At 47.2% G+C, this 17,389-nt stretch overlaps 1 protein-coding gene across 1 annotated transcript in view; it reads right to left on the bottom strand.

Annotated features, from left to right (window-relative positions):
• Positions 1–16,149, bottom strand: part of CFAP77 (cilia and flagella associated protein 77) — a 133,114-nt gene extending 116,965 nt beyond the window's left edge. Inside the window, exon 1 of the mRNA XM_041726762.1 lies at positions 15,961–16,149. Coding sequence (XP_041582696.1) covers positions 15,961–16,149 — 189 coding nt within the window. The remainder of the gene's footprint in view (positions 1–15,960) is intronic.
• Between the last annotated feature and the right edge of the window lie 1,240 nt (positions 16,150–17,389).

Raw genomic sequence — 17,389 nt, 5'->3', positions numbered from 1 at the left:
TGCTCGTGCTCTGGGGAAGGCAGTCCTGAGCTGCCCAAACCTGGCCAAGGTTGGCCCACGTGTGGCTTGAAATACATTCTGCCCAGCCTGGAAATAACCCGACCACAGGCTTTTTGCATTGATAAATTCATTATGTTATTAGGCGGCATCTTCTTTATATTTAGATTAATAACCACGTAATGATCACCTTGGCTGATCTAGATGGTGTCATTTTAAGAAATTATGGCTTCGATCCATCTTCCCTTTCCCCTTTGCTTCGGCCCTCCCTGAATTATTCCTGAGGAAGAAACCAATTAATAGTAGCTTGGCTGTTGTAATGCAGCCCGCTGTACAATGTAGCAATGCCTAATGGAGTTTTAATTTCCCCATGGTGAGTCAATATTTGCTTTAAGAAAGAAAAATGTCACCATAAACCACTGCCCCAAATGAATTTGGTAGCACAGAGGGTGAGAGAGTCTTCTTTTTAGGTAAACAGTGATGGAAAGAGGATAGGGAGGTGGGGGGGGGGGTCACTCCTCACAAATCGGGTTGCTTATGGTCTTTGCTGCTCCTTCATACGACGGTGGTTATTAAATATTTTGCTTTGCAAATGCAGAGAACTGTCAGAGACTCCCCCGCAGTTTAAAGGGCCTGAAACAAAGTCATTATAATATAGAAGAGTAACAATTTATTCTAGCCTATTAATAACTTGTAGGGAGCAGGGAGGGGAATATAATAGTAGGCATCCCTCTTTGAAGACATTACGGGCCTTTCTTATTTCCCCCAACTAGGGTTGCGTGTGGAAACCAAATCCTACTTTCTAAAAAATGGATTAGACTTTTCAGGATCATGCGAGGAAATAAAGTTCTGCAATCCTCTCTCTCATAATAAGTCTGTCCAAAAATGATGTTGCTCATTCCGTTGAAAGATAGTTTCATTTCCTACTCAAAATTGGTATGAAAAATTTGCCTTGCCAAATGAACATTGTATACTGAACTTGTCAAATCCTTTCTCCTGACACAAATAAAAGATAACATTGGGTGGCAGCATGTAAAACAGCTCTGACAAGATAGCAGAGGGAGACAAAGAAATATACATATTTTGATTCTCTCTGTTTTAGAAGCTGAGGTTGGGGGTAGGCACCGGCGCGATGACTGGCCAGCTTGTGAATGCTTCAGGTAACAATTGAACAAGTCACTTTCATGTAGAGTTTCAATGCTATAATGACCCTGTTTCCAATTAGCCAAAACATGACAAAATTTCAACTTTTATAGCGGCAAAAGCTGCCAGGGAGAAGACCGCCTGAGTGACAAGGCTCTTCATTCAAAAGTTTACGGGTGCACTGTGCGGCTGTAATTACTAGTTCTAACGCAGTGGGAAATTATTCCTAGTGTGTTTAAAAATAAATAAGGTAAATGATCACCCTTTCATTAGATCTGTACTCATACCATATAAGTGACTTTTTTTTTTCCTATTAAAATTGTTGATTGAAGGCCGTTAGCTGTGTATCAGCTCAAAATTACATTTCTGCTCTCTTAGGGGCTGCCGCCGCTAAGAATCACACTTGGTGCCTAGTTAGGAACAAGAAAAGACTCCTAAAACTGCAATTTCAGGGGGAAAAAAACACAAGCAAGAAACCCAGATTGCACCTCCGAGTCCCCAAAGGCATCTGGCTTCTTTGTTCTGTTAAGAATAATTAACCTCAATCTCAGCTCCGGGTCCCTAGATTGATTATCATAGTCATTTAAATACTGTAATCTCATTTTCAGCACCGGGGTGAGGAGGGGGAGAGAGGGGAGCGAGGCTGGAGAGAGAAAGAGAGCAAGTCTGGGAGGGAAGAGAAAACAGAATAAATTATCTGACAAAGGGAAGCGGGCCTTTCTGCTCACAGAGCCTATTTCGGATCCTTCCACTTGATTGGAAAAGTTGATGAAGTTTAAATGAAGCAGAATTAGAACCTCAGGCCGCTGAGTATTGATGCGGGCGATGCGAGCGTGTGCAACTCAATACCCACCCACCCACCCACCCCCACCCCCAGTTTCAGCAGAAAACAAGAGACAGGCCTAAATGGTATAATCTTCAATCGAATCTAACATCCACACTGACAAGGCAAGGTAATGAGTTAGGCCAGATCAGGCCTGTTGGTTAAAGAAATTAATCCCTCCCGCCGCCCTAGAGGGCTTTGATGCCTATTGTGTGGGCCCCTGTCACAGTCTATCTAAATGCTAACTAACTGGGAGGGTGAGAGGGACTGTGCTTTTCATTGCTGGCACTAATCTGATAACAATTTGCTCTCGCTGATTAGGGAGGCGGGGAGGGGACGGGGTGATGGGCCGGAGAGGAGGAGGGGGCGCCTTCCCTTTGAAAGGGGAAAGCCAGTCTGGTCAGCCCAGAGGCCAGTTGTCCCCCAAGCATGCAGGCTTCCCCGGCAAGCAGGTAGATGTGCACAGGTATGACAGCCTAAACTCCAGACTTCTCGGGAAACCAGGTATCCATTCGTCACGTGTGTGACCCCCTTCTGGCTTGTCTCTTCTTGAAACAATTTGTTCACCCAAAGTGCAGGCCCCTGACACCATCCCAATCTGGCGCCACATCCCTCCTGCTGCCCTGCCTTCTTCACATTAGGCTCACTCCAGACTTGTCCTCCAAACACACCCAAGTTCTGGGGTATCCCATTTCTCACTTGTCTGGCCATTTCTGCATCTCAAATTACCTTCCCTCATCTCCACATGGCAAGCTGAGTGCTACCCAGTCCTGCGGCCCCTCCAGGCCAGGGACCCTCTTACTAACCAACTCTGTTAACAGCCTCCTGTTAACAGCCACTCCCTGCCCTCACTACCCTGACCCTCCTGATTTCAGCCTCATGCAGCCACTTCCAGGTGTGTGTGCAGGTGCCCAACTAGGCTACAAGCTCCTCGAGAACAGAAAGCACACCTCCAGGTGATGTTGACCCTTCTGATCGATGTAGATTTGATGGCAAAGATGAACTGGATTCTTCCTCCACCGGGACAAAGGAGTCTCCAGGGAAATGGGAGTGTGGCACAACATGTAAAGACCATGACAAGCAGTGGACTTGCACATGCCACAGTGACAGCCCCTACTCTGCCACTGACCCTTCATGTGACCTCAGTCATTCTCCAAAGGTCCATGACCTTGCAGAGTTGAGATCCTGTATGGAAGAGGCTGGCAGTTGGTAGGTAGTCAACAAATGGTGGTATGGATGGTCACCAAGCTCTCCTGAGCTGTGCAATGGTTATGACCACGGACCATGGAGTCACAGCCCAGGTTTGAAACTGAGCTCCTCCTCTCATTGGCTGGATGACCGTGGGCAAAGATGTGTGACCTCCTTAAGCCTCAGCTTCCCCATCTGTAAAATGGAATGCCACCAATCCTGTTCCTTAGGACTGTTGCAGAGACTTTAAGGAGATAATGCCCCATACACAATGGGCTCTGCAGAGGACAGCTGGTATCAGCTGGCACCATGTGGGGGGGTCGCTGCTGGCCAAATTGGGCTGCAGCCGGGAGCTTCCTGGGAACCCAGAGCCCAGGCCTTAGCCTCCTCCTGTTCCCATTCTGGAGAAGTCAGGCCCGAGCATCCAGCCAGGAGATTCAGGGATGATCTTTGGGAAGAAGCGAGCAGCTGCCTGAGAAAAGACGGAGCTTTCAGAAATACCAGACAGGTGCTTTTCTCCTAGAAGGGGAGTTTTTGAAAGATTTGCTCAAACCTCCGAATTTATGCCCACTGGGTGCCTACAGAGCAAGCAAAATCTTCAGTGACAGTTCACAAAGTTTTCGGAGGCAGCTGCAAAGCCCAGCACTTGGCCCTGAGGGACCCTGGGTAGCACTCCAGCAGGTTCCCTCAAAGGGCTGTGGAGATTCAGGAGCCTGGCAGGCCAGGGGGCTGGTTTAATTTGCAAAAAGTAAACAAATCACAGTCGCTACCCCTACCCATGGCTGTGCTCCAAACGTGAGGCCTGGTAGGGGACAGGATGATATGTCCATTCCAGCAGCTTCTGGCAGCGGAGGGCGCCCCAATGTCCCTCCAGTCAAACCACACACAGCACAGCACAGCACTCCCAGTGGGGGCTCCCCTCTCTCTTTGGCCTGTGTCCCCATGAGTGCAGGGAGGGAGGCGCTGGCTCTGCGGCCCCCCGTTGTTGACTTCTGGGCCTTTCTCACAGCCCTCTGTGCTCTTCCCTGTTTATCCTACTTAGTTTGGCCAACTGGAGGCCTGGCCAGATCCAGTCTCACTCCCTGCCAACCCCCCTTCAGCACTACTCCCCTGACGCTTCACTGCAGCCTCCAGGGTTCCAACTTCCTCCTTGCCATCGAGGTACAAAACCTCTTATTTTGCCCTGAACAGTCTCCACCAATGGCCCACCTGCACACTCTGCCCCAGCACCTCTTAACTGACCACCTCTACTCAGCTCAGAAGGTTGGGCTAAAATGTCACTTCCTCCAGGTAGACCTCCCCTAGACTCCTGGTTGACACCTTTTAGTGGCCAGTCCTCCTCTGGGTTGCTTCTCCATAGGTAAGGGACAGTGCCTTATTGTTTGTCTTCAGCAGGGTCTTGCAAGCTGCCTACAGGTGGAAACTGAGGCCCTCCCTTCGGCCCAGCTGCCCTCAAAGCCCAGCCCTGGACTTGCACCTACTGGCCCCTTCATAAGCATTTTGCAAATAGTGGAATAACCAAATGAAAGGTTGGTTAGGGTAATTCTCAGCCACTCAGGTGTGTAAGGGGAAGCTGTTTCTCCCAAGGTTTCAGAGTCAACAAGAGTTGTGTAGTAGGCTGAGAGCTCATCACCGTGGTCCTGGGGCCTGGTGTGCCTGACACAATGCTTATGGAGTGAATGAATGACAGGTAACTAGAACTGAGGACCCTCGGGTCTGCTCATCCGGGCATTCCTCCCCCAGGCCCCTTTCAACATTCCACACCTTTTCCTAGAAAGCTGGCTCTTCCCCAGTCAAAGTTGCTTCCTTGCACATGGCCCCATCCAAGCCCTTGGATTTAATTTCCAACATGATTTATCTGTTCCTTAAAGAGGGATCTCAAGGAGCCTGGGTGGCTCAGTCGGTTAGGCATCTGTCTTCAGCTCAGTTCGTGATCCTGGGGTCCTGGGATCAAGCCCCACACCCATCTCCCTGCTCAGTGGGGCATCTGCTTCTCCCTCTGCCTCTCTGTCTCTCATGAATAAATTTATTTATTGTCTCTCTTATTCATGAGAGACAGAGAGAGAGAGAGAGAGAGAGAGAGGCAGAGACACAGGCTGAGGGAGAAACAGGCTCCCTGCAAGGAACCCGATGCAGGACTCAATCCTGGATCCCTGAGGGGGATCACACCCTGGGCCAAAGGCAGACACCCAAACACTAAGCCACCCAGGCATCCCTTTTTTTTTTTAAGAGGGATCTCAAAATGATATAAGCTACAGGCCATATAAAACCTGGATACACCTCTCACCCGTCCCCAGCTCCCTATACACACTTACCAATCTTTATGTTACAATTCAGCACAAGCTGCTCAAGCCTTTTGGCCTGGGAGGTGTTCCACCCCACCCCCACCCAGGGTGCTGCCCTCAGCACTAAGCAAGGAGTCTGTCAGGAGGATGGCAGTCACTGTATCAGTCCCACTTAGCTGCTTTTCTGGGTGTTTCTGCATACTAGATTATAAGTTCTTTGAAGGCAAAGCCTATCTCCAGGTCAGTTTACCCCCATATCCTGGGTGCCTAGCTCTGGGCCTGCTGTATGTAGGTGCTCAGAAGTATCTCTTAATTCAAGCAGTGAGTGAATGAATATATCTGCTGCTCTTTTCCTTATAGTGAACACAGGCTCATACAGTCGTTCGTTCTTCATGAAGAACCTCGTCCATTTCAGACTCTGTGCCTTTGCTCAGGCCAGCCACCCCTGCCCCTGGTGCCCCCTCCTCTCCCCGCACCCACTGGTACCCAGTCTGGCCCAGAGCCCCAGCCCAAGTGCACAAGCTCTGAAATATGACTCCTCTTGCCTCTCCTCTCCTCTCCTTCACCTTTATAGTAACTTTTATTTATTTATTTTTTTAATTTTTTTTTTTTAATTTATGATAGTCACAGAGAGAGAGAGAGAGAGGCAGAGACATAGGCAGAGGGAGAAGCAGGCTCCATGCACCGGGAGCCCGATGTGGGATTTGATCCCAGGTCTCCAGGATCGCGCCCTGGGCCAAAGGCAGGCACTAAACCGCTGCACCACCCAGGGATCCCTATAGTAACTTTTATTATTGGTTGTGGTGTGCAAAGTCTGGTTCTCCCCTCACCAGACCATATACTTCTTGGAAATGAATCTTTAAACCTCTTATGTTTCCACCAGTGCCTTGCACACAGTAGGGACTTACTAAATATTCGCTCAGTGATTGATGGGCCTGTTAACAGTCTCCAATACACACTAAAAAAGAAACAAATAAACCAACCAATCAACCAATAAATAAGCAAGCTAACCTCTCTGTCCTAAAAGACCTACTGGAGGACAGAGGGAGGAAATGAATGCAATTCTACATAATGGGTACATTACGATGGCACTTGAATGGGGCAATACAAATTCACTACTGTCCAGTAACATTGCTCGACAAGGCTGCCAGAAACTTTTCTAATTCCCTCAACTGAAATGTTATAGCCTAAAGATCACCTTTCTTTGGGCACCTGGCTGGCTCAGCTGGTGTGGCGTGGCATGTGACTCTTGATCTCGGGGTTGTGGGATCAAGCCCCATGTTGGGTGTAGAGATTACTTAACAATAAAATCTAAAAAAAACCCAATAAATCTATATTTATATATATATCACCTCTCTCAATGTCTCATTGGGCGGCCCCACTGCCATGGGGGGACTGTGGAGTCTGAACTCACTAGCATTTTTTCTCTGGTACTGTGACGCAGCTTTGAGGTGATGGTGGGCCACCTGGCCAAGCTATGGCCTTGCACTAATGCTGGGCCCTAGAATCCAAAACTTTCTGAATCTCCACTTTGATTTCTCTGGGCACATACAATAGATTTTGATCCACGCAAAGAAATTTATCTTGTATGCTTCTGGGTTCATTGGTCTCCCAAATATGTATTGTGTGGTTCACATAGAAGATCAAAAATCCCTCTTTTGGGCTCATTATGTGTTTTCTACAGTGGTTTTGGCCGGCTGCTGTCCCTGCCACCCATGTGCTCCGCACATTGACCTTTCTGCTCATTGACCCACATAAGTCAGTTTCTTGACCGAAAGCTGATGTGCCTTTAAATTATTGGGTGGAAAAACACAGCTGTTTTCTTTATAAAGTACATTTATTTGCTTTCCTGAGATACTGTCCTTAGTGCCATAATGACAGTATAAGGGCCCTGCTATGATGGGGCTCTGGCCCACCAAGAGCTTAATTTCTGATGTACCAGATCAATTCTGTTTAAGATCCTAGATGAGTTTATGCTGAGAAAAACCAAACCAAACCGAACCCTTGGAAGGTGGTGCGCCAGGGCAACAAAGCTTGTGTGGTGGTCCACGGTTACTCAACAAACCAGCCTCTGCACCAATAGTGTTTATCTGATGACTTAATGAGCCACACTGCATGAATTGTTGGAAACACTTTTTACTTTTTTAAACAACATGGGTGAGGCTGAAGATAGACAAGCCTCAGATAAAAGCCAGCAAACTTTTGAAAGCTATAACTGAGAGAAAGAGGGGATAGATTTAAAATTGCCATAAAATGGGGCACCTGAGTGGCTCAGTCAGTTGAGCATCAGACTCTTGATTTTAGCTCAGATCATGATCTCAAGGTTGTGAGATGGAACCCCATGTCAGGCTCAATGCTTAAGATTCTCTTTCTCTTCCTCTCTCTCTGTCCCCACCCCTCCACCCTATCAATCAATCAATAAAATTGCCATAAAATATGTGAGAGGGGAAACTAAGCCAAACAAGGGAGAGAGAAGCAATTAAAACAGAACAGTTTCACTTCTACAGTGTTTGTTTTGAGTTTCAAGAGCCCCTGGACCATAAGGAAGTTAGCCATGAATGCTACATGTGGTTCCTCTCTGATTCAGGGTTCCTCAGCCTCAGCAATGTTGACATTTGGGATCAGATTAATTCCCTGCTGCGGGGGCTGGAGGTGCATTAGAGAACATTGAGGGGCGGCATTTCTTGCTTTTGCCCACCTAATGCCAATAGCCCCTCCAACCCAGTGGTGATAACCAAGAACGCCTCCAGACATGACCAGGTGTTCCTTGGGGAGCAAAAGCACCTCCCTCAGTTGAGAAGCCCTGGTTCATTCCATAAGGTCATTGTGCATTCCATAAGACAGTGTCTCATTTAAATCAGTCTTTGTTGCATCCTTGACAAGGGCAAGGTAGGTATCAGCACCCATACTTTATAGATGAGGCAACTGAGGCTCAGAAGTGAGGTCACTTGCCCAAGGACCCTCAAAAGAGCTACAAACCGAGCCATTCACATTCAGCCAGGATGAACTCATCAGCTCCAGGGCACATGGTTGCACAAAACTTGAGATGAGGCGGATAACGGTATTTTTCTTTTAATGAAGCAGAGTTGACGTACAATATCATATTGGTTTCGGGTGTACAACATAGTGATTTGACAATTATAAACACTACGAAATTCTCACCACAGCAAGTGTGGTTACCATCAGTGGGTGACACTTTCTTTCAACAGGAGCATGAAGGGAGGGACAAAGCTGCACTTGCACAGATTTGCCTCGTTATAAATTTATTTTATAAGTTCAGATTTACAACATATACTTAGAGTCGATGGATGAGAACATGAAGGTTGTTTGGAGGAACACAAATATTTGGAATTGGAATAATGGAAAAGGAAAAAAAGCATCCACTCTGGGGGCAGCATACCCATGTCATCCTACTGAATCCTCATGAGCCCCCCATGCCCAGGTGCCAGTTACGATCACCCACTTTGCAGACAGGAAACTGAAGCTCAAAGGTAAGACACGTTACCAAGAAAAAGACTGAGACAAAGCTCACCCTTTCATCTGCCTGGATCCAAAGGCTGCCATCTGCGATTGCTGGCCTTTCTGTCCAGGAGGTGGCTACAGCTTTATGTCTGCCTGGTTAGGAGTGTGTGTGTGTGTGTGTGTGTGTGTGTGTGTGTGGTTGTAGGACAATAGCTACAGCCTGGAATTGTTTTAACAGTCCTCATTGAAGGCACCTGGGTGGCTCAGTGGTTGAGCGTCTGCCTTCGGGTCAAGTCATGATCCTGGGGTCCTGGGATCAAGTCCCACATTGGGGTCCCTGCTCAGCGGGAAGTCTGCTTCTCCCTCTGCCTCTGCTGCTGCCCCTGCTCATGCTCTTTCTCTCTCTCTCTCAAATAAATAAATAATATCTTAAAACAAAAAACACAGTCCTACTGACTCAGGAGCTTGAAAAGAGAGTCAAGGAGCAATTTCATGGAGAGTTGAATTGTTACCAATGCCAACAAATGCTCTCATTTCTTTTTTTTTTCTTTTTACAAATACAAAAGTCAGACAAGAAACATACATCATTATTTACAATATACACTAAAACCAAGCAAAATGCAACATGATTGAGACTGTGTGTTCACTTGTTTTTGCCCGACCAGCCAGAAGGCTGTGAAGCAGGAGCAATGGGTCTGAGTTTGAAAGAGCCCAGCTCCTGGGGCCATGGCTATGCACAACGTCCCATGAGAACAGATTCACCCAGCCTGAGAGTCCAGAAAGATCTGTACGTAGTTACAATCCTCCCTGTCTATGACATGTTCACTGTGGCTCCAGCACAAACACAGAACTGACACCCCCAAACTAGTCAACTCAATAGCTAATGAGTTGGTGTTCCTCAGTGTTAGCATTCCATCTAGAACACTTTTAACTGAGTTTCCTTTTCATTACACTTTTTCAACAATTAAAGATGCATTTTCTTAAGAAGAGTGAGACCCAGACATTTAATGGGAACTCCAATGCTTCTGGTGACCACTAAACAGCTTGAAAACCACTGCAATAGAAAACAGGGATTTGAAATTTTGTCCACAGGGCCAGTTGTAAATCAAGAACACTTTGTCTTTCAAATAAAGGAGAAAGCAGCCTGAATTATACAATGAATAGCACTTGAACCTGGAAGATTCTGGAAGGTGCTAGAAGCGACTGCTGACTTGTTCACCATGGACTCAGAACTCTTCCTGAGGGAATGGCCTTCCCACCATGCTGCAGTGTTTGGAGAGCCACATTATCAGAAGGTGGCTGAGTTCCCACCACACCAAGGATTGATTTTCCTTAATGTCTCAGAGCCAAAGCACCCCTTCTCCAGAAGGATGGAGGAAGGTGGGCTCCTCCAGTGGGACAGCCACCCCAGAGGGTGGTAAGAAGCCTACAAGGGAGCAACTTGGCTTTCTGAAAAGCTGAAGCCTGAGCAGAGAGATTGGGTCACTGCTTCAGCCTCTGCTCACCAAATGGTGTTACTGGGCACTTGGAAGGGGTAAGCTTTGACTTAAAAAAAAAAAAAGAATAAAGTACAAAGGACCAAGAGAGAGAGAACCCCATGGCTTTCCCTGGAGAAATGAACCCTATGTATTGGCCAGCCGAGAGGAGCCATTAGGATGGGCAGTTCAGTCTTTCATCCCTCTCCTAACGTTTTATTTTCTCCTGTTACATCGTAATTGAATGTAAAAAGATTTGAACCATTAGAGAGGTATATTCTCTTCAACAGATAAAGCAGAATTAACATTTTCAGATTTTACTCAAACGTAATAAAAATACTGACCCACGCTGGGATATTTGTACAACCGTGTGTTTGTCTGCCTGCCTTCTTTGCGTTTGTCTCTATGCATTTATGTTCACCAGCATCAATATTTATTAGAGATGTTAAACCATTAGTAGGCATGGTGTGGTTGCCTAATTTTGTAGAGCATCCAATTTGAACACACTGGCTCTAAATAAATGCTTCCTCGTGATGATAATGATAATGATCTCAGCAGCAGCACCTAGTCTTGAAAAATCAGGACTCCATTTGGGGTGGAAACCTTTGAACACTTAGGATCTAAGGAGGGTGAAATCATTTGGCTCCAGATGGCTGAATTTTTCCTGGTCTGCTCCTGATCAGAACCTAACTCTCCACACTTTAAGGTCCAATTTCAAGTCTGTTTCTTCATAAAGCCCCCCGAGTCCTGTTCACGACTTCTTCCCCCTAAAGCTGGACCCTTTAGCTGGTGTGGTGCACTTGAAACTTGCCAAGAGTGACCCATGACATTGCTTATCCTATTATGCATGTGTGTGCCTGTGTGTGTTTGTGTGCAACAATAAAGGCTAATTTCCTGAGAGCTTGCTTTAAAGGCAGGTGCTGTGCTAAGCAATATATACATATACGCTCCATCTCCTCGCTAAAAACTTAACTCCTTGTGACTTCTGTGGGGGAGAAGAGGGCAAGGGCTGAGTTCTGAACTTGTTTCTATGCCCTCCCTACCCCAAAAGAGATTAGGATGGTACTGGGCCCTTAGTAAACTTTCAATAAACACTTCTTGGCTGCCAACAAATCCTGGGAAGTTAGTAGAGCTCACATTGGAAGGAGCGTTGAGGAAAAATTATATTGGAGTCAGATTCATTGGTGAACATTATTTTGACTGCCTGCCATATAGAAGTAACCAATCTGGGTTGTCATTAATTTATTAATTGGCTATGTAATGTGGCCAGAAGGGCACAGGGCTGGAAGTCAGGAGACACAAGTCTCATCCCACCTCTGTGACCAGGTCAGAGGGCACCTTGAAAGAGTGTCTTTCTCTCTGGGCCTTAATATCCTCAAAAAAAAAAAAAGTAAAAAAAGAAAAGAAAAAAGAAAGAAAGAAAAAAAATGGACTAGATATCTGTAAGCCTCCTTCCAGCCTCAAATGATGTGATTTTATGACTCTATTTTACAAATGCATGCACTTCTTATTTGTGACATAAACCCCCACAGAAAAACAAAGTCCATGATAAATTATGAAAAAATCGGGTGCCATGATCATTTGCACTTTCTAAGGGTGCTCGATTCAATAAATTCCACCCCTGTACATTGCCTGCCTCTCCAGGGCGACAGAAGATTCGAGGCTGTCAGTGGAGCAAACCAAGCAGTCTCTCCCCTATAATTGTATTGACAAGATATCACCTGAGTTCCGATGGCAGGCAGGGTGCACCCTGACAGCTTCTGTGAAGGAGCCTTGAAGGCTACTGTAGCAGGATCCTATGTTGAGTCACAGGATTCTGGGGGAATGGGAATCAAGCCGAAAGAAGCTTGGTTCTTTCTCTATTTAATTTTATTCTTCCCGGAGAGTCACATTTGAAGGCAAACTGGCTAACTGCACATCACTTTATACAAGAGGGTAGAAGCCTTTTCTAATGGAAAATATTTACCTCTTTTTTTGCGGCCACATAAAACACCCAGTTGATTCAATCAGTCCCACTAATAACCAGTGGGCTTGATTTTAAATGAAGCAAGTAGTTGTTGAGCATTTGTAGATAAAGTACCTGCTTGGATGTCTGAGTTTTTCACTTTTCACTTGGTTGCCGTGGCATCTTGCAGACATGTTCTTGAATAACTGATGTGTATACATCCTGGTAAATTCCATGGGTGTGAAATAGCAGTGTTGGGTTTGTTCAGGCAGTGTGTCTGCATTTTAAATTAAACAAATCCTGATCCTATTCACTGGAGAAAACAATATGAGCAACAACCCCTCCCCCCAATACGGTGGGATAAATGACTATTTCAAAGGTGGTATATTTTTCAATATAGATGCAACCTTCGGATTCAGATTCAGACAAGACCAAAATATATTTCATCCTCATCCTCTTAAAGACACCCTCAGGAGAGGGCACTCCCAACTCCGCACACACAAGAAGGCACACACTCACATGGGGTTCTGGAAACTTGGCCTTGTGCCTTGGTGTGCCACAGTGAAGACACAACAGAATCCCAGCAACGTATTACAAAAACAGTTTTTAAAGGGTCCACAATCTTGAATGCTTTCAAATCTCCTTTGCTTTAAAGCTGAAAATCCCAAAGCATTTTCACAATTTAAATTTCATTTAAATATAGGAAGCTGTTTGGAGTGGGAGAATAATGCTGGGCTGGGAGCCAAGTGAACATAGCTTCTAACCCAAGCTCTGCCACAGCCTTGTGCAAAGGGCTCACCACAGACGACCTCCATGTATCCATTTGTAAGGAGGGTCTGGAAAAGGTAACAGTCAAGGTTCCTTATTGCTCTCAATGTTTCTGCAACTGTTAATTAGGACAGGTTTTGGTGGAAAATCTTATAGCAGTTGTAAATATTGAAATGTGGACATAATCTTGACTGCTACAGAAAGGAGCTTACAGCCCATCAGGAACTGGAGGGAGGACAATAAGGACAGGCTAGCTGTCCCTGACCTGAAAAGAGCAAGGCACAATCACCAGAGTGCTCCTGGAAGTAGCCTCCTGCTGCTCAGGCTCAGTGGCCACCCGCCAGGATGGTCCTGCTCTTCCTCTCCTGCCTTGAAGACAGAACCCCCAGCTGTGGGTCAGTCATCTCCTGCATATTTTCTAACCCTGAAGTGCAGGTTCAGGAATCAAGGCATTGAATTCTATCTGGAAGCTGTTCAGCTAGTGCCATCCAGAGGCCAAATATTGCCTTTCTTGATATACAGGGTGAGCAAAAGGAAAAGAAGGAGGGGAGGGAGAGTTTTACTCTCACATGTGTATTATATATATAATATACATATATGCCTGTGTGTATATGTGTGTACACATACACATAAAATGTACATATATGTGTAATATATGTGTGCATATACATATGCATATACCTATCGGTATGTATGTGTATATGTATATACAGTTGACCCTTGGACAAGGATTAGGGGTGCTGATTCCCAAGCACTTCAAACTCCACTATAACTTTTTTTAAGGAAGCTCTAATCCCAACGTGGGGCTTGAACTAGCCACCCCAAGATCAAGTGTCGCATGCTCTTCTGACTGAGTGAATCAGGCACCTCACATCTATAACTCTTGACTCCCCCAAAACTTAACCACTAACAGCCTACCGTTGAGCAGAAGTCTTAACAGCCAATAGTTGGTTAACACATATTCGGTATGTCATATGTACTGTATACTGTATTCTTACAAAAAAGTAAAGAGAAAAGAAAATGTTATTAAGAAAATCAAAGAAGAGAAAAAACATTTACAGTATTGTACTGTATTTTTTAACCTGCATATAAATGGGCTGGCATAAGATCAAAATCCACATCCTTCAAAGGTCAACCATATATAGTTTGGGGTGGGCATCTCACACTACTAATTCACCATGAAGAATACTAATAACTCTATAATGCTGTTCATTTTATTTTATTTTTAAAAATTTTATTTGTTTATTCATGAGAGACACACAGAGAGAGGCAGAGACACAGGCAGAGGGAGAAGCAGGCTCCCTGCAGGGAGCCCGATACAGGACTCAATTCCAGGACCCCAGGATCACACCCTGAGCTGAAGGCAGACGCTCAACCACTGAGCCACCCAGATGCCCCATGCGGTTTATTTTATATGTAAGCAGAATGGAGTTGGCCTACTAATACCTGCCTGCATGAAAGCAATGACAACACTAAAGCAGCTGATGAGAGGTGAAGGACTTGGTTCTCCCCTCCATCCCAGAAAGGTGAGCCCCATCTGTCCCATCTGTCTGCTGAGAGTGGCTCTTCCCACCTAGATATAAATAAAGGACTCTTTTCCACTTGGGGGGAGGGTGCTAAGAAAGGCAGCATATTAGACGGAAGGGTGCTAGCATGATAAGCTAGCTGTCCCCTGGAGGGTGGCCCTGGAACAAAGTTTGGGGAAGGCAAGAGGAAAGAGTCAATGTTTTCTTAGGAGCCAGTGAACTCAGCTAATTATAGCAGGATGTTAGGAAAGCCCAGGTTCTGGAAGGATGGGGTAACTGGGTGATGCGATCATCCCTAGAAGACTGATCAATCACTGACCTCTACCTCTGAAACCAGTAATACGTTGTATGTTAATTAACTCAATTTAAATAAAATAAGAATAAAAAGAAACCCCAGGTTCCCTGTACCAAAAAACAAAAACAAAACACAAAACAACAAAAACCTTTGGGCTCCAATCGAGCTCCTGGCGCGTTCAGGTACATTGTTACTGAATCCAGGGTTACACCTGTGCCTTCTGCTTCTGGCACCCGGGACCCGCGCGCATTTTTGAAAGCACACCGCCCTCCAGCGGCACAAGAGGATCTTGCTCCCGACCAGCTCCCCGAGGGCCAAACCTCAACGCGACTTTTTCCTGTGGCTCCCGGAAAGGCGCGGCGATGCTACTCCAGCATTGGGCGATCACCAGTCCCGAAACCTCTGAAGTGAGGGTGCGTGCAATAAAAGGGGAGGCGATCTGGTTAAGAAATCGCAGCCCCCTCCCTCGTTGGTGTCGGCGAAGTCCCAAAGGCAGAGTTTCCAGCTCTTTTCTCTTAGGGCTGTAATTCTGGGTCAGAGTGTGATTGGATGGAAATTAACTTGTCAAGCGACGCTTCCAGGAGGGATTCAGAACGCTCGCTTAGGAAGCCGCCCCGGCGTGCAGGGGAAAGGGGGGAGGCGGCTGCACCCCGAGAGGGCTGGCAGCTGGCGAGCAAGGGCATAGTCTGGGTGCGTGTTGCCTGCCGGTCACCCTGGGGCTCCCCGGCAGACTCCGGGGTGAACAGCAGCAGCCGACCCTGCGCGCTCCCTGCGTGCCAGGCCCCGCGCCAGGGGTCTCTATTCAACCTTCCCAGTCAGTCCCTTTAACGAGCGCCTTTAGCATCCCACTTGGAAGATTAGGACACTGAGGCGCAGAGCGGCTACGCGACCCCGGACGGCTCGGGGGTCCAGGTCTGTCTAGAGCGGAGCGGCCGGGGGGGGCGGGGGGGGGTGCTTCCCACAGTGCGCTCAGCCGGCCGTGGAAGCCCCGGGCCCGCGGGTGCCCAGGAGGGGGCGAGCGCCGGGCGGGTGGCGGGCGTGGGGGCGGCTCACCTTGACGATCAGCGGGTTCTGAAACATGGAATCCCGCACGACCCCCAGCCTCTCGTTCTCCATGCCAGGTCGGATGTCCGCCACGGTCAGGGGCCGCCGCGGGGGCGGGCAGATGTGGCTGACCGTGCGGCGCACCGGCTGCTTCTTCCATCGCCGGGGGTCCTGGCGGGAGCTTTGGGCCTCTGGCATTCTGCGGCTGCGGGACGGCCCGGGGGTGGCGGGATCTTCCCCGCTTCCCTGCTGGCCGGCGGGCGCAGAGCTCCGAAGGCCCCCCAGCCAGTCCCCTCGGGCCGCACCACTCGGCGCGTGGGGGCCCCAGACGCCCGGCCCCCTTCGGAGGGGCGTGCACCCGCCTCGCGTCACCCGCTCCCCGCAAGGAGCCCTAGCGCCCGAAATAAACCCCTCTGGTTCCTCAGAACAACTTGTGAGCACCGCTCGGCACACTGGGCACGGACAGAAAATCAAGACCACCCCTCGAGGAAGAATGGAACGGTCTGTCTCCATGGCGACGGGACGCCAACGGCGCCGGAGCCGAGCGACCGGGTTTTCTTTCCTGAAACTACTGGTGGCCACCAAAGGGGAACTGCTTGAGCTTTCTTCAACGGATATGAAAAAAACAAAAAACAAAAAACAAAAAACACACAAGAATTACCACTTGGTTGTGTGAAAAGCAAGGAGGCTCTAGAAGGCCATTTACACCTGACTTCCCAGGCGATACCTCCCTCGACCCACTCCCCTCCACTCTTGGCCCCTTCCCACTCTTCTCCCCTCGCCACACGCACACACCCAGATGGAGCGCTAAATTTGTCCTGATGAAATAGAAATCTGTGTTCCAGGCCTAATGTTACCGCTAATCCACTTGGGTTATCTTGACTCTGTCATCCTCTTTCGTCCTCAGTTTTTTCTCCCGCGAAATGGGTGAGGAGGAGAGTCTAGAATTGTCTATGATCAGTGGTACCCAACTTCGTGCAACAGAATGGAGGGAAATAGAAAAATACAGATTCACTGATTTCGAATATCTGGAAGTGGATCTGGGAATCTGCATTTTTTTTTAAAAAAAAATCTTCCCTTTGGACTTTTTTTTAAATTTTGAAGTTTCAAAACTACAGAATAGTTTAAAAAAATGAGTACAAAAAAAATGAGTACAGTGAAAACCCATATAGATTTCACCTAAATTCACCATGCACAACACACCTTGCAGAATCATCTTGAAAATATCTGCTGACAGCATCATATTTGACCCTAAATACTTGAGCATGAATCTGCCAAGAACAGGGACATTCTGACAGTACTACGATGTCATTATCATGTCCATGGATCTTTTTTTTATTATTTATTTATTTATTTATTTATGATAGTCATACAGAGAGAGAGAGAGAGATTGAGGCAGAGACACAGTCAGAGGGAGAAGCAGGCTCCATGCACCAAG

This window comes from Vulpes lagopus, chromosome 12, assembly GCF_018345385.1.
Source record: "Vulpes lagopus strain Blue_001 chromosome 12, ASM1834538v1, whole genome shotgun sequence".
Classification (NCBI taxonomy): Eukaryota; Metazoa; Chordata; class Mammalia; order Carnivora; family Canidae; genus Vulpes; species Vulpes lagopus.
The sequence above is the reverse complement of the archived record's forward strand: the minus strand, read 5'-3'. Positions and strand labels throughout refer to the sequence as shown.